The sequence below is a fragment of the Lycium barbarum genome, chromosome 6 (assembly GCF_019175385.1).
Source record: "Lycium barbarum isolate Lr01 chromosome 6, ASM1917538v2, whole genome shotgun sequence".
NCBI lineage: Eukaryota > Viridiplantae > Streptophyta > Magnoliopsida > Solanales > Solanaceae > Lycium > Lycium barbarum.
In genome coordinates, this window is record NC_083342.1 from 27,201,757 (window position 1) to 27,223,406 (window position 21,650).

At 36.6% G+C, this 21,650-nt stretch overlaps 1 protein-coding gene across 3 annotated transcripts; it reads right to left on the reverse strand.

The window, feature by feature from the left end:
• Positions 1–4,247: 4,247 nt before the first annotated feature.
• LOC132643666 (stomatal closure-related actin-binding protein 1) lies at positions 4,248–17,783 on the reverse strand. Of its 3 annotated transcripts, none has more exons than XM_060360165.1 (13): positions 17,520–17,783; positions 16,501–16,795; positions 15,658–15,786; positions 14,529–14,621; positions 11,687–11,827; positions 11,137–11,205; positions 9,421–9,504; positions 7,882–8,059; positions 6,582–6,698; positions 6,379–6,437; positions 5,437–5,571; positions 4,811–4,960; positions 4,248–4,585 (listed from the first exon to the last, which is right to left on the reverse strand). In XM_060360165.1, exons 2-13 carry the CDS (start codon positions 16,780–16,782, stop codon positions 4,541–4,543), a joined length of 1,482 nt encoding a protein of 493 aa, XP_060216148.1. In that variant the 5' UTR covers positions 16,783–16,795; positions 17,520–17,783; the 3' UTR covers positions 4,248–4,540. The 3 variants fall into 3 exon arrangements, with proteins under 3 accessions (XP_060216148.1, XP_060216146.1, XP_060216149.1); XM_060360163.1 differs by having other exon boundaries at positions 17,524–17,782; XM_060360166.1 differs by lacking the exon at positions 17,520–17,783 and adding an exon at positions 17,411–17,431.
• Positions 17,784–21,650: the final 3,867 nt, after the last annotated feature.

A 21,650-nucleotide genomic window follows, 5' to 3' on the forward strand; every position in this document is an offset into this window, starting at 1 on the left:
CTAAGCTTTCCAATACTTCAAACAACATGGAATAATCATGAAACTTACCTTGGATGATGGTTGAACAATCCTTAAGTTGAAATACTTCAATTAACCAAAACCCTAGTTCCACCCTTTGTGGGATTTCTTGACTTAGATGATCCTTTATTGTGTTCTTACACTTGATTTCGTGAATTTGGTGGTGTTGATCTTAATGGTTCCTTTGATCCTTTTGAATTCTTGTGGAGGAAGTATTTGGAGAGTTCTAGAAGTCTCTTGAGTTGGTTGAATGAATAATGAATTAAAATGAGGCTTAAGTCCCCTTTAAAAATCACAAAATCTGATCTTTAATGAATTCTTGTCGGGATGAACAGTGGTCGTAAACCACCATATACGGACCGTATTTTGATTTACAATCCGTCCTCCATGGCCGTATTTAATCATTTTAAAAACATAAAGTTTTGGCTGAGGAACATGGCATTTTACGACCTGGTTTACGGTCCGTAAACCAGTTTACGGGCCGTAAACTGGGTCGTATTTAACCATATCATTACTGGGCAGAACTTGAGATTTTTGGCAAGCTGAAGGACGACTGCACTATACGGTCCGTAAATCACTTTACGGGCCGTATAGTGCCATATACGACCACTGGACTGAAAATTTTCCGCGACTTTCTTATTTCCAAAAATTCTTAATTAGCCATTCCCGACTTAACAAAACATCATACACTCAAACTTTTCATCATTCCACTCATCATACAAGTACGGAGAAATTTCCGAGGTGTAACACTACTAATGAAACTTAAATCTTTTTTGTGCCACAATTTTCTGATTTTTTTTCTTTATAATTATTTACAGCAACCATATCGAATCTCGGCTAGATAACTCACACCTCCCCCAACTTAGGATTTTAGCCTCTACTTCACACTTGTATCACCCCAACTTAGGCGTTTCGCCTCTTTTTCTCTAATAGTGTCAAGGAGGGAACTGGTGCAAAGATGGAATTAGTTCAAAAAGGGTACGGGTTTGTTAACGGCTAGTTAAGAAAAAAGTCAAAGGATCAAAGAGGGGAAACTTGGGATTATTTACATCACGGGGTACGGTTTATAAGGCAATAGTGACTGATTTATACAAAGAAAACCTACGATCACTTCACAACCAAACTATCCTAAGCATTCAAGCATGAAAGACTGGGCAGGTTCTAGATTACACTTGCAGAGTATGAACACAACTAATTACTGACACACTCAATGGCATAGGGGTCTTTAGCTCGTGCAAGTACAACCTCCTCACGATAGTTTATCATCCACAATACCCCAATAATCAATGATGTCAGAGAATGAATCAATCATGTCAATCATTAGCAGTTCCTAAACATGCATAAAAAATTTCAAGGGGTTGACAATTTTTATTTAAACAGACAAAACATGCCATAAGTAAAAAAAATCACCGCCATACAAGTCATTACTACTCTGCTCTATTTAAACAACAATGTAAACATGCCAGTTTCAACAGAAATAAACCCCTCGGGAAAAGAACTCTGACAAAGAAAAGCCGAGGGGGTTCTTAAACACCTATATACAAATATATACACAATCAACTACCAACTAGTCCCACCCCCAACTGAAAAATCATGCATTGTCCCAATGTATAAAATATATAAAGTGCAAAGGGTAGGAACTCCCTGGGGGGCCCTAGGTGCTGGTGTCTGGAGTCATCTCTTGAGGCTTGTCAACCTCAGTAACTAGAATCTCCGTAGGCTTGCTAGCCTCTGGAGTAGGAGCACTGATGGTAGTGCCTAAAACAAGAGCCATGTCAGGCTCAACAATAGCAGTCTCTGCAGGTACCTCCTCAGTCTGTGGCACCTCGGTGCTAAGTGGTGGCTCGACGGCCGGTACTGAACTAGAAGAAGCACCTGGGCCCTGTGCATCCGCACGGGATATCTGCATGGCCAACTTCATCTGTCGTCGCTCCTCCTTTTAATCTTTGGGAGCTAAAAGTGCCACGGGATCCTCTGGGCATACCTCACAAACACTGCCTCATCATCATCATCATCCTCCTCCTCAGTTCTCTTCCTCTTGCCTTTCATTGAGGACGGGGAGTCATCCCCCAGGAACCTTACAATTGGAATAGCTACTGATAAATCAACCTGCGACGCTAGAGAAGGGTGCACCGGTGCAACATCCGCTCGGACCTGCAGCTCTACCATATTTGCTCTCAACTAGCTCAGCTTAGTCTGAAAGGTCCCCAAATCTACCGCAGGATAGTTCTTTATGAACTCCCCGAACCGCAGCTCAATACTATCCATCCTCGAATGAAGTCGGCGCTTCTTTTCTTTCACCAGCTTCGAAGCCTTCTTAATCTGCTTAGCGACGAACCCTTCCAATTCTTCCACTAAACTAGTGACCTATCGATTTGCTCGGTCAACTTTGACATAGGAATCATGCAAGGTCCGTCTAATGAAAGGAATCAAATGGCCACCTGGCAAGTCTATGGGGGCAGTAGCAGTAGCAGCAACTGTAGCAGGCTCTGTGGTAGGGGCTGATCTGGCCCTGCCGAGGAAGCTTGCGCCTCGGAAGTAGAAGGCCCTGCAGAAGTCTCTTGAGTCGCCCCAAGCACTGGCTCCACATGATCCTGTGATTTGGATTGAAAGTGTGTCAGAGTCACAACAGGAAGCCCAGACAACTGAGCCTTAAGCTCTTTATCCCTACTCTTCAGCAAGTCATAGTGATGAGATGCCTTGACGCGATGATCGAAGTTGGACAGCTGCTGAAGGCCCGCTCGGTCACACAAAGCAGTAATCAGGCATGGCATAATGAAAGATGTATCCCTCTATGTCACTCGCCGCCTGATCTCAGAAGCAACCGGCTCACCCAAATTGATCGGCTCAATACCATGGTCATATATTTCTTTCGACCCTTCAACCGAGAACCGCAATGAATTTTTATACCGAGCTTTCTGCCTTACTTCCGCACTTCTAGCAACCTCTTCACTATTCAACTCAGGGACTTTGTTCATTACTTTAACTAGCAGCAGGTGAAGACGAATCCCCCTCGTCAGATTGGGCGGCCTGATTTTGCACTGCCCTTTTTTGTCGGATCACCCTGAGAGGTCACTCCCACCTTGTTCCGAATATCATCACTCCTAATCTTATCTCTCCTAGTATGCCCGCACATCCATCTCAGCATCTTCATTTCTGCAACTTGCATTTTCTGAACATGAAAAAACACAACCCCCCCCCCCCCCCCCCCCCCGACGGAACAACACACACAAAAAAAGAACATCACTTTAAAAACAAAATCTGACTACCAAACTCACGCCTCTTTTTCACCGTTTTTAGTCTACTACTAAAGAATTAATGTTAACAATTCTATTGGCACTACAAGCTCCAAGTAGGTGAAATGGGAAACTTCTGCCAATTTGTAACAAATAGGAAGCTATTCTCAATAAGGTGAATAAAAATATTTCCAAATAATTTCAGCACACATGAGATATCCTCGAGCCATCACTGATCGAGAGTAACTCAGCAAAGGTTCACATCCTAGCACTCCAGATAAATGTTGTTAAAACATTAAAATACCAAAGAATTACATAGAATTCCACAGAAAAAAAGTAACATAGCTATTTCCATTTCATATACTACAGAATGCTGCACTTTACGCTAACTTAAAGCACATGACTATTTTACTAGGTGGGGTGCTATGTCGTTTTCAATGGAATCCCGTACAAGCCAAAAAAAAAAGGCACTCAGGGAATAGTTCTTGGAGTTCGAACTAATAAAGGTTTAACCCCATGAATTAGGGAATAGTTCTTGGAGTTCAAACTGATAAAGGTTTAACCCCATGAATTGTTCTTGGTGCTCAAACTACACATTCCGAATTCTTGGATCAATTCTTAGAGTTCAAATTGCTAAATGTTCAAACTCTATTAAACGTTCCTGATTTTATTTTCATGTTAAGAAGTGACTAAAACATTGAACATTTTAAAATGGTGGCTAAAGCTTGATTAGCTGTCAAACAAGTAGTTATTTGCCAATTTCTCTCACATATTTATGTCGGATTTTGGATTTCAAAATAGTTTATCAAAACGAGGATAAAAATGCAGATAAAACTGGAGAAAAATATTGAATGTTGTCATGTTAACCCAAACGCCCCGTCCTAAAAAAACTTTGTTCGGATTTTGTTTCAAATATAAAATTTGGTTTCGATCAAATTATTTTGGAACTTAAGCATGCTTTAGTTACATCATTCATCTAAACCAAAAAAAGGATTGTTGTTTGAAGAACATAGCCAAACACAACAAGCCATTCCAAAATCAGATGTAGTTAAGCTCAATTACAATCACTTGCCAAAACAAAGAAACCAAGAGCAAAGAATCATTACAATCAAATAGAGGCAGGGAAAAAACAATGCCTTGCTATCAAGATAGAAATAAAGAGAAGACAAGAAGGTGGTTTTAAAATGCCACACAACAATCAACCCTATTGCATATTCACTACTACAAAACCTATAGATACATCAGAGTATAATTACAACTTTTCCGGGGGAAATTATAGTAGTTTCTTAAGCTCCAGGAGCAGCTCGATCATCCGGTCCAGATAGCATAATCTGCAAATTAAAGTTACATAAGTTTTCTTTGATCAAACTGGATAACAGCTTTTCCCATACTTGTTTAATGATAAGTCTAGACTTATGTTAAATGTTCTAGAGACAGACATTATGAGCTACTTATCCTAGAAGCACTACTATATGTAATGAGGCTATAGTATGTAGTAATATCTATTGCATATATAATAATCATCTGCAGCCAAAAAGAAGAGAGTCTAGACTTACATTGCAGTCATAGGCAAATCTTCTGGCCAGCATAATGGCAGCATTTCTTTCTCTCTCCGTTTCAAACGCCAATATAAAGGAGAGTCCCGTCTTTACTTGCCAAAATGCTGCCTGAGCTGCAGCATTCCCACCACCTCTGACGCCACATAACTAGGCAATTTTACAAATGAGTTAGGGAAAGAGCGTTAGACAGTAATTCAAATTTTCGTGCATAAATCCCTTCTGACTACAGACATTTGCAAAACATAATAAGCCAAAAAATGCATGGTACTCTTTTGGTCTATTATTTGTACTACAAATTTGTGGGCAGTCCTATATCCCTTGCTAGTTATACAACATGATGGTATTGTTCTTTCTCTTATTCTATAAGCTCTCACAACACTATCTCTAAGATGAAATAACTAAACCCTGCATAACTCTAACCAGCAACCAAACCACCCCTTTAATTCATCTTCTTTAGCCCCAATTTGAGAAAACCCAAGTATTTCAAAGTTCTGATCAGCAATAACTGGCCACTCAGTTCGATCAAACCCAAGTATTTCAAAGTTTTGATCAGCAATAACTGGCCACTCAGTTCGATCAACACATAATGAAAGAAATGGCAAGGGAGTAGGAATCATCAATACCTGCATTGAAGTGGAATAGTATTCTTTTGCTACACTTGTCTTCCCTTTACAAAGTTTCATTCTCATCCTTCCAATGTGCAGTACATGGATAGTCTCTGATGTATGATCTGTTCCGTTCATCTGGACAACAACTACCTACAAACCCATAAACACATGCATACAAGTAAGGAGTTGGAAAAAGACAAATGCAGCTATCATGTCAATAGACCAAGGTGGAACCGATCCGTCTTACTCTTATTCACATTTTCAGGTTTATGTTCTTTTGGAAATTGGAGAAAGTGTCGTCGAATTATGTTATTGCCTTATCTGAAAAATTAAACTATTAGAGGATGGACACTTCTATTTACTAGAGTTTATCTAAAACAACCCTTCATGTACGAGTCTGATTGTTTTCCTTGCATCAAAAACATGCAAATACTTTTTTTATAACAGGTAGGGGTGAAGTTGGACAATAGCACCACAGCCTGCATTGATATCATTTTAAAATTCTTTGGAGTAATGTTGAAGTGGGCCCTCTTTGGAAGTCTTCACACGACCAGCGTACAACCATGTAAGACGATACACTCATGCATGCATAACTTCTTTTTGGTGCTCACGTGTGACCTTTCATAAGAACTTACAAGTATGAGAATAGATTAACCATAAGTTGGCTCTAATACCAAAATTGAATTGCAAACCCCCCTCATATTAGAGATGAGACATATATTTATTAATTATGTTAAAATGTGCAAACATGATGTGTCGGTAGGGAGTGCACAACTACAAGGCAGTAAGATGATTTAAATTGGTGAATTGAGAGCTACACGCGGCAACATACAAGTAAAGACAATACAACTATATGGAACAATCAGAAGAGACAAAAAAAGAGGTAGGGAATTAATGAATAGAGAACTAAAGTTTGAGACTTTCCTAATAAAGAAGCAAAATTTAAAGGACTCGTACATTAAATTCAATGTCATGCCTTCGCACCAAAGCTTCAACATAGTTCCCCAAACCTGCAGCTGTTAAAGGAAAAATGTGCTAGTCCTTATTAAGGTATGGAAATGAAGACCAATATCTAATTCAGACCAACAGAAGTTAATGTCGGTTAATAGTAAAATTAAACAGGACATGCAAAGCACTACGTTTCAGGAATCAAAACATACCTGGATCAATAGGACCAGCAGTCGTCACTGATGTTGTCTGGCCTTCATATGTGATCTCAGCTTGCAAGATTCGTCCAACATCAAATGGTTCTGGAGCATAAACGGTTTTTGTGGCTCCTGAATTAAGGATAGTTAAACACATGTCCAGAAGGGGAAACAAGTTAATACAACACATCAAATTGCAATGCAAAAGCATGACTCACTTAAAAAATGAGGAAGATAATTAATAGATAACCTTTATGCTAGATAGAAGAGCCATGAGCAGTTTAATGAAGCTAAAATATGAATATAAATTGCTCACAGAAGAAAACCTATAATAAAGGCAGTAGGACAATTTCAACATGTACAGGGTCTCTAGTGTGAAGAAGGCTATTTGATAAGTTCTGTATGGGGACATTGGGGTCATTCAAAAAGAAACCTGTGACAAAATTCCCTTTATCGTAATTCATGCATTATCTGTGGTAGTTCATCAAAAAGTATCTCACATCAAAATATGTTAACAAGTACATATGAACAACTTTAAGTATAGTTAAAAAGACTATCAAAGAAATTTTAGTTGTAGAATTCAGAAATAAATAAATGCATCAAGAATAAAAGATGTGAGACATTTTAAAAAATTAGGCGCAGGTGAATTAGGCGGCAAGAAAGAGAAATATCGGTAAAGGGGTGAAACCAGCTGTTAATCCCATAGGCTCCTCCATGGGAACGAAATTTCCAATCAACACGGGATATAAATGCCTTTCTCGATCCAGATCCAAAGATTCCACAACAAACCAAATGCCTGACAGAATTTATCCCCCTTATCCAATTCTAATCACTGAATTGAACTTACGATACAAGATTTTTTTTTTTGTAAATGGTAAGTATTACTTACAAAAGAAGACCATTAAGTAATACTTTTAAAAAATTAGTGTTTTTTTATGGAAACATGTTAATAAAATTAGTTTGTCCATTTAGCAGCATAACCCATGTTATAGAACCCCAACCAAAAACCTTGTTGCTCGACTCTTCAAAATGCCGCCGGGTGCGTGTCAGATCCTCCAAAGGTAGTGCATTTTGGAAGGATCTGACATGGGTGCGACAACATTTTTGGGGAGTCTGAGCAATATAGCCAAAAACTGTTCAACCTCAATACTCATGTTAGATGTTTCAATATCTCAAGTATTTTCTATCCCAAAGCTTGCAGCCGAGAAGTATGACAATCTGTCAGTCACCACCAGGGACCAAGACAAGACGTGCAAGAGAACATTAATCAAGCTGCATAACAAACAGGGCAATGTAGGAACTAACACTCCGATACCTGAAATAGGTTCTTGTTTTCCGCCTTCACACGCTAAGCGATACCACTGAATTGAACATTCTGATAGTTCTGAAGCAGCAAGAGAACAGGGCTGTATTTGCAAAAACGAACCCAGGGCTTCCGTGCCATCCAATTCATATAACTGAGATACAGTATCCTCACCCATCTTTCTTGCCAGCTGACAATAAAATGGTATATCAAAACTATTTAGCCTGAGATTACAACTTTGCCTTTATAGCATAACTTGGAACTATTATCAAAATCGTGTTAGAGAAAATTTTATGAAGGGACAATAAGAAATAGAGATTCTTTTTTGAGTTTGAGAAAGGTAACATAATAAGAACAAGAGACTCAAGGAACATTGTTTTGACTTCTTTCATTAACATTATTCTCATCAATGCCTTTGACTTCCAGTTTTTCTTAAAGAGGTATACTTTCATTTCAGTCAAGACCATATGCTCTTTCTCTAAGTTACAAGATCTCCAGACCCTAAGGGGTCGTTTGGTACGAAGGATAAACATAAATAGTCCTGGGATAAGAATTTAGCAATTCCTTATCCCTTGTTTGGTTAGTAATCATGGGATAAGTTATCCCAGGAGTAAAAATAGTGTTGGGATAACTTATACCTGCCACAGGGTGGAATAAGTTATCCCGGGATTAAGAAGAAACCTCTTCTTTTAGAAATTATCCAATGTATAATACTTTTAGTCCAACATACCAAACAGTCAATAAAAAATAACTCCAGAATAACTAATCTCAGCATAACTTATCCCAACGTAATTAATCCCAGCATAACTTATCCCAGCGTAATTTATTTTTGAACCAAACGACCCCCAAGTTTTTACGCTTTATCATGTGCATGTGATTCCCAAGATTACACAGCTAAATATCTTTAAGCATGTGTTACTGATAAGTTTATTACTTTATTTTATATCTCATATGACAAATTAGTTGAAACAATATATCAATAACAAGTATATACATCAAAAGAGCAGAGACATATAACACCTTCTGGAAGCTGCAGTTGCAACAAAATCAAGTGAAAAACAATGCGAAAAAAGCAACAGCTTCCAAAGAGCAGCATAACAAAATTCAACTTACAAAAAGTTTCAAGATGCTATCCGAAGACTAAACATGATGATAATTCCCCAATATTTTGTTTTATTTTCCTGCCTCCAGATGCATGTCAGCACTTTACATCAATTTAATTGCTATCTGATTGCACATTGTTGCTTGTTTATACTCAAGTTGGAACTATCCGGGACCAAACAGTTACAGAGAAAAAAAGTTTCATTTAAAGCACATTTTTCTTCATGCCATGGCAGTTGTCTTGGTTACATTTCCATAAATATATTCAAAAGATCGAATTACCAAGCTGCTGAAAAGATGGAACTGCGGATAGTTCCTAGAACCAACTAATTTTTTATTTTCTGTAATATACCAAAGGAAAAAGCTATTCATGATCCCCAAAGTATCCATAATAACCAGATAGTATCAAAAGATACATGCATATACTTTTGAACTAGGTCTTGCTGATACCTCTTTCTGGAGCTGTATGGAATACTTGCACTTCTCTGCAAGCTGCACTCGCAATGCTTGAAGCTCATGCTCCATGTCCATGACCTGTCAGCAGAAGACTCATGTATTAGTTATGTTGAAAGTCGAGAATTTATTTAGTCACATGTTAGAATGTTCTAGATTATCCTACATGTTTAGGTTAACAGTATAGGACAACATGTATTAGTAATGTCGAAAGTCGAGAATATATTTTGTTCGTGTTAGAATGATCATACTACATGTTTAGGTTAATCGTATAGCCGAATACGATATTCTTTCCAACACGTATTAGAAAGTCGAGAAATTATTTTGTTGCATGTTAGAATGGTTTACATCCTTTTCAGACATGATTTGATATGCTTTACTTGAGCCAAAGGTCTATTGAAAATAGCCTCTCTACCTTCACAAGGTAGGGTAAGGTTGCATACGCACCACCCTCACCAAGCCCCACTTGTGGGATTACACTAGGTATGTTGTTGTTGTTCGAATGTTCTAGATCATACTCGAGCTTAGGTCTATGTTGCTCGAACGCTCCAAAATGTTGCCGTGCCCGTGTGGGATCCTCCAAAAATGCGCTACTCTCAGAGGATCCAACACGCACCCGACATCATTTTTGAAGAATCCGAGCAACACAGGTTTAGGTTAATCGTAATATAGTATAGGATATATTTTTCCAATTCTGTCATAATTATGAATCTTGGTATTTTTTTATTTTATTTTTTATGACATGGGAACCCGCAGCCACTACCTTTTGGGTGCGCACAAGGTAAACCCAGCTCCTGTGCAAAAGCTCGCAAACCACACAGGAGAGGTAACCCGCACTAGGCAAGCCCCGTGCGATGAGCTTGACCCAAAAGGCAAATCCCTGTTGTCGTAGGAATTATGAATCTTGGTATTTTGGTCATTTTCCTTAATTTAATTACTGTCCTTGTTTCATATTAGTCAAAACTTACCTTATTTTTGTAACCTATACTCCAACACGGAGTAAAACCTCATCCATGCTTTGGTCAAATCAGAAAAACTACTAACTCACACCTAAGCAATCTAAGGAAGTTTTCAGTTATACTTAGATGAGTCTTTTGTGCTTTTGCTTCCTCTGGTACCAGCAAACTTGGTTTTTAGCCCTATCAATTTCTAGAAGTAGTACATTTGGCCTTCAAGTAATTAGTTCATGCTTTCTCAAATAAATAAATAAATAAGTTACATGTTGAAAGTACCACATTTATCTCAACCACAACATCATTTGGAAGTCTTTTAAGTATCTTTGGCTGGTTTCTCTTGAATTTGGATAACATGAAGACTAAGCTTCAGATAGCAGAGGCTAAAATATGAATGATGCGTTATGATGGGGACCAAAAGCAAAAAAAGTTCTTTATAAGTTATGATTAAGGTTTTTTCCGATTTGTTTAATAAAACTTTGTTACTCGATTAAAAATAAGTCATATTAAGGATCTGTACAAGGTCGCTTCATAATGCTAAGAATTCCCTTTTACATATATACATCTGTCAGCCTGCACATGTAGCATAAGCAGGTATACAACCAAGACTAAATAATATAACCAAATAGAGAAACACACGTAGCATAAGCAGATATACAACCAAGATTAAATAATATAACCAAATAGAGAAAATAAAAATTGACGAAATCTTAAAAGGAATTAATGCAACATCACAGTAGAAAAAGTCATATGCAGATACCTTACTAGGTTGATGTAGCATTTTGATTCGCCTTGCCTCATGAACTTCCTTCATTAATTCCTCCATGTCCTAAAATCCAGCAAATATATTAGGTTAGCATGATACAGAGAGAAAAAGTTGCGGGCTAAAACAAGCTGCTAATATTAAAGATTTAAATAAACCAAAAATAAATGTGGAATAGAACAATGTACAAATAATAAGTCACATTTATTGTATCAAAAAATTTTTGCATAAGAATATTTGTGCAAAAATATCGAAGAAACGACCAAAATTTCACTTCCACACCAACAATCCTAATAGAGTGAGAGCAGCAGGCGGAAGAGAGAACATCCAAAAATGAAGAAACAGTACGTCATATGATAGTGATTTCCACAAATCGTGGATATACCGTTAAAGAACCAAAAGGCTTTTAACAAAGCATGAAGAAAATACGGACTAGGGAGAGAAAAGTTACTCAAGACAGAACTAAAAACATCAATTAACAAAATATGAAAAGTAGAGAAGTAAGAATTCCACCACATTAAACACAAATGGACAATGCTAAGAAAACCTGCTTTCCTGAGGCCCCGGACTTCCGCTCATACTCCTGAAGAGCCTCTTCCACTCTCTGGACAGCTGCTCTAGCATTCTCAATTTCAGCCCTTGCATAAGCTCTTTCTTCCTCAACAAGTTTCTTAGCATCTTCAGAAGCCTGTGAACAAATTGTGTCGATCAGAATAAAATGAGAGTAACAACGAAAAATAGTGACAAGACAACTGAAAAGTGAGAAATATGGGATGTATTAGCACTTTGATCAGATATAAAAAGAGAAAGAGAAAGTGGTATGACTCCGAGCCTACAGATTGAATTTGTGGGATAGCTCAAGAAATTAAACTACAACACAAACCGACCCCATAGTTCATTTTTAGCCTCAACATTACAATCAATGGCCATTTGGTTGGTTATGAATGTTACAAGAGTAGAAGCCGCCTGTACAAAGGAGACACCTCTCACTTGCTATTCAACTAGATCGTGCAATAACTGAATAGTTTACAATCAAATAGCTGTGTAGATAATCTGTTGAGGATCAGGAAACCATAACAGGTCTAAACAGGTCTAAGAGGGCGTGTTAAAAATAGTTAATCAAACCAACCAAATGGCTAGCCTATAATTATTGACTTATCGTAAAATAAATAAATGTTCTAACACCCACAATCGACTTACAGTTTAATGTACCAAACTATGGAAATGCGCATTGCTTTGTCAAATCTCAAAATCAGGAAGTTACATAATTTAAGTCATGGAAGATTTAAGCAAATATATTTTTACTTTTAACATAAATAACTTGTTAAATTGTGTGAACTGTCTCATCTAAAAACATAAACAGTTAAAAATTAGACACTTCTATTTATCTATATTCGATTTGCACCCCATCATATACCGGCCTTTTCTTTAACTTGGGTCAATTACACAGAAATATTTATTGACAGTGGCAGCCAGAATGGAATTCAAGACCTCTGTTACCATGTTAATATATGTAAACCGCCTCACTAAAGGTTAAGTTGTTAGAAAAGGGACACTTTGTATTCAATTTACATTTATAACAAACTTATCAATGCGATTACAACAATAGACCATCAATTGGAGTAATTACTTAACAAGCTGACTAATCAAAGAAAATTTACCTAAAGAAGCACAAGGGAGTTTCACATCATAGTTTAAATCCAAACACAAATATCTAACAGGGACAACTCATAAGGACGAAAACAATCTCAAGTTATTCCTAGAAATTGCTTCTAGATTTAGCACCCAAGGATGTGGCCTAGTGGTCAATGAATTGGCTGTATCTTTAGTGACTAGGGTCTGAATCCCAGCGAAACAAAAAATACAAGGTGATTTCTTTCTTCCCAACTGCATATGCATGGATCGGCGGAATTACCCGGTATTTGTGCTAGTGGGAGGTAGCAGATACTCGGTGGAATAGTAGAGGTGGACACAAGCTGGACCTGACACGACCATTGTCAAAAAAATATTGCTTCTAGACCATGAAATCTGAAATATCCGAATTTAATGAATCTAGGCACATACTCTTTTGACATTCTAATAACGGCTACTTTCTAAATAGAACACTCTTATTAAGCATCTATAATCTAACATCCCATTTATTGTTCTCAAACTTGATCTTGTATCGCTGATGTATCCATATAGACGATACAAAAGAAGGAACTATAGATTACAGATACATAAATAAACCAATTTTACTCTTTTTTATGACTGAAAAATCTGCATGGGTCCAAAGGTCAACCACAACCTTTGAAACTCGGGGACAATGAGACCGCCACCCACCCTAGAGAAGCTTGCTAGCAGTTTTAAAAGCATAAACTACTTAGTAAGAGCAATTTCCTTAGTATTTATTTTGGACTATGCTAAGAAAAAATATTTGATGTTAATACCTATAAGTGTGGGAATCAATCAAATTGCTGATTTAATCATACAGAGCAATAATGAGAATAGATAACATGTGACTTGTGAGTAACGGCTGATGGGCATCCAGACCGTTGACAAAAGCACAAGAAGACTATGATTTTGGTAATTACTTGACCACCTACAACACTGAAAACATGCTACGAACCAAAATTGAACATTTCGGCCACATGCAAGCGAAATTTAAAATTGTTAAACTTATAATCGAGCTTCTAGGCCAATGAATAAATCCAAGTAACAAGGCATATCAAAGAGACTTAGGCAACTAGGAAATGCGAATTATAAAATCTGTTAAGTCAACAAGGAAAAAATATGTTCTCTTATATGCTCTCAGGAGCCATATATCTTTTGAAAATCATTTTGTCGTATCAACATCCATATTCAGAAATTAGACTCAACCGGAAAAAAAGTGTAAACATTTCTTTGCACTTATGTCCATATTCATGTTGCACCGGTAACTAGACTCAGATAGAAAATTGCGTAAACACTGAAGAAATTTTATATCAGCATATACCTCAAGAATCTCCTCTAAGATAATACAGCACTACATTTCTTATTAATCATGCCATTTACCAGAAAATTTTCTGCACTAACAGACAGAATAAGCATCCTACAATCAAGTAAGTAAATCGACTCGGCAAAGTTCTATTCAGAGTCCATAATAGAAAGAAAAACACAAGACCACTTCTTAACACATACTCCCTCCGTTTCAATTTATGCGAACCTATTTGACTGGGCACGGAGTTTAAGAAAAAAGAGAAGACTTTTGAACTTGTGGTGTAAAATGAGGCGCATATATTTTGTATGGTTGTAAATCATTGCATAAAGGTAAATTGTTTACAAATATGGAAATGGATCCTTCTTTGTGGCACGGACTAAAAAGGAAATAGGTTCACATAAATTGAAACGGAGGTAGTATTATATTTTACCTGCTTCAGAAACGTTGCAAGCTTTTTCACTTCGGTCTTTTCCTGAATCAGTTCTCCTTCCCTTTGACTTAATTGTACTGCTAAAGCTTCAACCTGTGAAAAATTCAACATAACAAAAATATACTGCTAAGATGTTGGCAAAATAAGAAATCTTCAACAGCAACTACTGTCATATACAGGAGATTCTTCACATGCAGTTATTTTAAGAGAGATGCATGCAGCATAAAAGCACAAGAAGATGCATGTAGCACCGCAGTAGAAGGACAATTTTCCACAAATGCAATATTGACCCGATTAAAATCTGAAGCAGTATACCATTTTTTTAATCAAAGCTCTCCTTACATTGAGCCCAACCTTGAAAAGGATTGAGCTGTAAAGTATGACGCAGCAAATTTCTGATAGTTAAAGTCTATAGGCACTTCTCACAACCGTAGACAAAACGCGTTTATACTTAATAATGGGTCTTGAGATTATCTGAACTAGTCAACCACTTCGGTTATTTCATGTTTTATTTCATGTTTCTATTAACCGCACCATCCAAATTTAGATTCTATTATAGTGCATGAAGCCTCTAAAAGATCTTTTCCAATGACTAATCACTCTGATTTGAAAAGTTAAAGATTATTATTTGGTTTTTTAGTTGGACCGACAATTTAGTGGGAAAATCCTGTCCATGAAAATTTCAGGTGATATCTAATAAAACCCAAGTTTAACATCCAAGAAATGCACACGCTTAGTCCAAGCAAGTCAAATTCTTTCTAAACACAGAGCCTTAGCTCACACGTATTTCTCTCTGCTTCTCCAGCCAAATTTAGAGTCCAGAGTGATAAAAGTCCCTGCAAAACCAAGGCCAGCATATATGGAAGCATGGTACAGGTTTGCTCTGGTGTTATACATAGTAATGACAGTATTCATTCGCATATATACTTTTTTCGGTACATAATATTATGTCTGATAATTCTAAATGTTACAGGACGTGAGCACAGCAAGTTTGCTGCATGCATAACATTAGAAAGTAGGTTTTCAGATTTTTTTCCTTGCAGGAATATTCAACTTGCAATAACCATATCACTCAAGAAGGGCATACTGAACTAGAAAAAGAAAGCATGTAAAGGACATAAAATCTAACCATAGCAATAGCTTCCTCGACGTCATCCTTGTTTTTCCCCGCTACACGTCCTCTCAAAGCTTCAAGAGCATCTCTGAGCTTCTTTAACAGCACATGCTTCTCTAGTGAAGCTGCATCTTTCATTCTTGCCTGGAGTCCACATATAAGATACTTTTTTATTACCATAGAGCCTTTAAACAACCTCTCTACCTTTACAAGGTAGGGATAAGGTTTGTGTACACTCTACCTCCCCAGACCCCACCTGGTGGGATTATACTGGGTGGTTGTTGTTGTTGTTGTTGTAGAGCCTTTAAGGCTGTTCAATAAAAGCATCCTCTGTCCCTTGAAAAGAATAGTGTCTTGCATGGAGTAAAGGATGTAACACATTAAAGCTAGAGGTTATGTATCAAAATCCACTTCTTTATGACAAACTCAGCATTACCAGCGGTAAGTTGGCTAAAAATGGAATACATTCCATGTTCCTGTCTTATCCCTTCAATTTTAGTACTACAGCAGTTGTTGTTACTTTGGTTATCTTTTCTGTTAGTGCTTTTGTTTTCTTCAATGTTTTCACCCTAGCTTCTTTACTATTGCATTTTTCAACCCTATTTTGAAAAACATTTTTCTTGAGCCGAGGGTATATGGGAAACAGCCTCTCTACACCCCCCAACCCCCAACAAAAGTAGGGATAAGGTCTGCGTACACCCCCACTCTCCCTAGACCCCACTTGTGGCACCACACTGGGTATATTTTCGTTGTTAGGTTATCACAGGGTTGATTGGTTAAAATGCAACTTCTGAGTGAGGACTATAGAACTACCCATTCAAGAGAAGTAGAATTATCAACTCATAATTAAGGCCGTACCTCGTCAGACAACTTGGCAGCGGCAGCCAGACCCTTTTCAAATTTACTGGCTAGATCGCGAACAGAGAGCCGTTTTTGCTGTTCTAATAACTGGGCAGTTTCTCGAGCAACCACCTCTTTCATTGTAAGTGCCTTAGAATCCTGCTTGACCTCCACAATCTGATTGTTAGGTCCAATTTTGTAATTTGGAAAGCGACTAGATGGGAAAATCACATCTGCTGATACAGGAGGAACAGCATCCCTTTGCATTGTATCTCCAAAATCACGGGTTACCCTTGTCATAACTCCAAATTATCTACACCAGAAAGCTCCAAATCAATTAATCATAATTTACCAAAAGCAATGATATATAGTCTGTTCACCTTAAAACTCACACAACCAAAAAAAAAAAAAAATCTGCACTGTCAACCATAACTTTTACACCTAAAGATCATGGAGGTCACTATCCACCAAACAGAAAATTACCCACATTACCAAATTAATCCAAATTTAGAGAGTGAAAATCAAGACTTTGGACCTAAAACAAGAAACTAACAGCCTAAAGATAACAACTTTATAACAGTCCATGGCTAAAAATCAAGTATTTTTTTCACCAAAAGATGATGGAGGTTACAATCTACCAAACAGAAAATTACTTGCATTACCAAATTAATCCAAATTTAGAGAGTAAAAATCAAGTCTTTGGACCTAAAACTAGAAACTAACAGCCTAAAGATAATAACTTTATAACAGTCCATGGCTAAAACAACAGAATCCCTGAAAATTATTGACCAAAAAATCAAAACCCAAAAATTGACAATCATAAGTCCATACCCAAGTCAACTAATTAACATAGGAATCCAAAAATAGCAAGAAAAATATTGCAAATTCCAAGTATGGAAAGTGGTCAATAGGGGCAAGAAGTTGATACCCTAAACTCTATATTATTCTCCAGAAAAGAGAGAAACAGAACCCCAAATACAATAAAGTACAGTAACAACAGATAACAAAAATTTAAAAAGTAGAGAGTTTGCACATACTCACATATTATACAAAAATATGGTGAAAGCAAAGAGATGTATAAGTTAAACAGAAGTTTTGGGTCCTCTAAAAAAGTTTTAAAAAAATTGGATTATTGAAAAATTGGTTATAGTATAAAGAGTCAAGTCTTGATGATGTTTATTCAGACAAAAAAATGTGAAGAGAGAGAGTTTATATGGTCTTTGAATGCTTTCTATAAAGTTAAGGAAAAAAAAAAGGGCACCCTACCCCACGCCAAATTGGGGGTGGGTGGACTGGGGCTTGTGGCGTGAAGGGCTCTGTTTTCTAGGCATTTGCAGATACAGTACATGTGTAAGTATCTTTATATGTGTATTTGTTTGGTAGCTACTTCAAAAGGGTACTAAACGTGTAGTAGCAAGTAGTTGAAGCAACTATCTAATGTGTATTTGTTGTTCTCTAAAGACTAAACTATGTAGGCGTTTGGCAATGAATCAAATATTTTTCACTTTATTTAGAATTTTAAAATTTGAGTTGAAGTTGAATTTGTGTTAGGTTATAGTTTTTGCAAATAATATTTGATTGTTTGAAAGTATTGAAAGTGAAAAAAATAAAAATAAGGTTTGAGATGTTTTCCAAATTTAAATACAACTTCAAGTTGTATTTGAAATTTTCATGGCCAAACGCTAATTTCAAAATAAAGTGAAAAAAAATCCAAAAAAAAAGTGAAAATTTCTCATGGCCAACCAGGTCCAGAGGTTAAATTCTCCCCTTAATAATCATATATTTTTTCTCTAAATTATCATTACTTTGCGAGTTTCATACTCACAGAATCGCCCTAAATATCATGAACGCTATTTTCATCTCACAAGTTTCTCAGCAAGTCATGTCAAACATTTTGCAGCATATTTAATCAAGGATTTTAATCTAAAGGGAGTTTTAATCTAGTAATAGATGGAACATCTAATATTTTAAATATGAAACTCGCAAAATAATGATAATTTAGGGGGATTTTCATCCAGTTAGCTCTTATGTTCATTATGTATCAATCTTTTGATAGCTTATTTGGCTTTCTAGAAGTGAGTAAATTATTATTAAGTTCTTTGTGCGTGCTCTAACATTTTGAATGGAAATCCGAAACTTGTAGTATATATGCATATTTGAATCATTAAATCTAAAATTAAAAGACGACTAGAAACTATTTGGGTGAAAATCATTCACATCCATCAATTTTTCTTTGAAAATCGAACTTTCCCCCTCAACTTTAAACAATAGACATTATCCCCCCTGTATCCTTAATATCTTTTTAAATGCCTATTTTGCCCTTACATTATCAACCTTTATTTAAATTTTTTTTACTTCGTTAAAATCATGATATTCTTCATTTTTTAATTTATATAACAAATTTTTTGTATATATATAGATATTTTGTAAACGAAAAAAGAAAAGTGAGAAGTAATGATTGAGAATATAAGTTAAGGATATTTTATAATGAAAAAATAAGCAGAATAAAAAAAAAAGGAACAATAAACAAAATCTAGTATCTATTTATACAAGTGAAAACAGCCGGTAATAATAACTCTATAAACATATTTCAATACCAGTAATACAAAAATAATTAATAAAATAGAGGTAAATTTTACAATAAATTCCTAAAAAAACTATCTATTAATATTTTTAATGAATTTAAATTATAATTTAGAAAATATTTCATTAGTAACATCCAAAACTCATTTACCTTTATAAATAAGAGAGAATAAGAGAGAAGGGAAACTTAAATATACACACACATCCATGTTCATACATATATACATACTTAATGCAACTAATATATTAAAATGACAATAATAATAAAAAATAGCATTATTAGATGTTGTGACAAATTCATAAAAGGGATATCCTACTTATAACGTTAATGAATTTCGATAAAGTCTATAAGCACCAGGGTTAAAAAATAATTATTATATATTGTCGCGATCCAAATCACGGGTCATGATGGCAATTACACTATCCCCTGGTAGGCGAACCATTCCCAAAATCATTACCTTCTTCAAGACATTAAAAATGCGAAAACACAATAATGTAAAACGATCCAACAGTTTAAGCAGTGGAAACAAGCAGAAGAAATACTCTTATTATCAAATTCCCCAGAACATGGTCTAGACTTATACAAGAGCTTCTAAGGAATATACAATTTGAAATATAGTACAAACTTAAATGAATACGCTTCTGTCTAAAGATAAGAAATAACAAAAGTTATAGATGAAACGCTGGGCTACCGGATCCTCTAATAGCTCACCCAACGTCTCCGTTGAGTGCCTCGGAAACAATGCTAGACTCGAACTCACCTAGAAACAACTCTACACCATATAAGGTGTGTAGTAATAGTAGTATGAGCACAACACTAGGCTCGTAGATATCATAGGCCGACAACGATTAGTAACGCATAAAAATGAGCAGAAATAAACAGATAGATCAGATACGCAATCAAGTACAATCACTAAATATGTACAGATAACAGTTCACAATAATTACAATACTGTATCTCCATATTCTCATATCATAGATCTAGGTAAAATCTCTAATCCTCAATCCGTCAAGTTTTCAATAAAAAGACCTTGAAATCAAACACCAAATCGAACAAGTCATTAACAATTCCAGTCAACACAATCAACCAAGATTTCCATGAGAAAATATACAATGCAATGATGTGGAATGCAACCCCCTCCCCCCTTTTCCCCCCTCCCAGGCATCCTCTCCGTACCCGTACACACATGCTAAGGGCAAAGTCTTGACCCATGGGGGACGCGCAAAGTTCATGTACTAACACAGAAATATCCACTAGGGCTCACATAGAAAATCGCCACTAGGGACCACATAGAATACCAATATCCACTAGGGCTCACATAGAAAACGCCACTAGGGTTCACATAGAATACCAATATTCACTAGGGCTTACATAAAAAATCGCCACTAGGGTTCGTACAGAATTCCTTTGTTACCTTTGCCACTTGGGCCCACACAGAGTATCCTTATTTCCATAGTAACCATTGATGTATATGAATGGATGATATGTAAATGCTTAGATAAGTCAACAACAACTCAAATTATGGAAACAGTCATTTCACACTTATAACAAATCACATATGGAATATGATCTGAGATGTAATGTTATGTATGGAATCCACCTCAAGTACACCACATATCATAGGATCAACAGATACATGCCATAAAATGCGTAACGAACTCAAATCTTTAATATTTTCCTCCATTTCCATAAGCCAAGTGAGGTATAACAACACATATCATAAAATCAAATAATGCATGCCAAGATACTGAACACAACTTAATTCATTAATTTCGGCCTTCCAATACCATGAGATAGATGAGAATCAAATGACAAACAGATCAAGCAACCATCATAACTTGTTAGCAAAAATGGAGACAAGCCCACAAATAGCTGACAATACCAACCTAATTGGATTTACCTCCACACCATGCCCGAAGGCCTGTCATGCTTTCCTCGTCAATAACTATGTAACAACATGTTAGGTCATTATGTTCTTTTGATCATTTTACCCTTATTGACCAATTTACGAGATTATGAGCAATTCAAATGAAAAGTGAATGATTTAGAATCCTTAAGTGAAAGTGTTTGACCGATAGTTGACTTTTGGATAAATGGACGTTTTTCAGAATTTCATCGATTCCGTGAGGTCAGGAGAGTCGATTATGACTTGGTGGGGTGGTTAGCTTGGTTCCCGAGGGGTTTGGTTTTATTTTGGGTACTTAGTTGGAAACTTGATTTTATGTGTTTAGAGGCTGACTTGGCAAATTAGACCTCCGTTAGGAATTTTGAGGCCACGGGTGAGTTAATAGTGTGCTTTTACGTGTCTTTGCATATCTAGTTTGTGTACAGGAGGCCTCGAATTGATGTCGGGATTTTGGGATTGACTTGTGAAAAAACAGATTTTCTGGTTTCTGGTGTGACCGCAATGGCGGGATTAGTGTCTCCATGGTGGGACCGCCATGGCGAGGGCCTGGGTTTAATGATTTTCTGCCATGGCGGACAGTTTGACCGCCACGATGATCTTTGTGACCGCTGTGGCGGATCGACGGGACCATTCTCATTTTATCTTCCTAAGTTCGAATCATTAGTCCAAAACTCCCAA

Coding starts and splice junctions, on each gene's coding strand:
- LOC132643666 (XM_060360165.1), bottom strand. CDS start 16,782: ATGACAAGGGTAACCCGTGATTTTGGAGATACAATGCAAAGGGATGCT. Junction 11,206..11,686: donor CCGGGGCCTCAGGAAAGCAG/GTTTTCTTAGCA, acceptor GCTGGATTTTAG/GACATGGAGGAATTAATGAA. Junction 8,060..9,420: donor CCATACAGCTCCAGAAAGAG/GTATCAGCAAGA, acceptor TTTTATTGTCAG/CTGGCAAGAAAGATGGGTGA.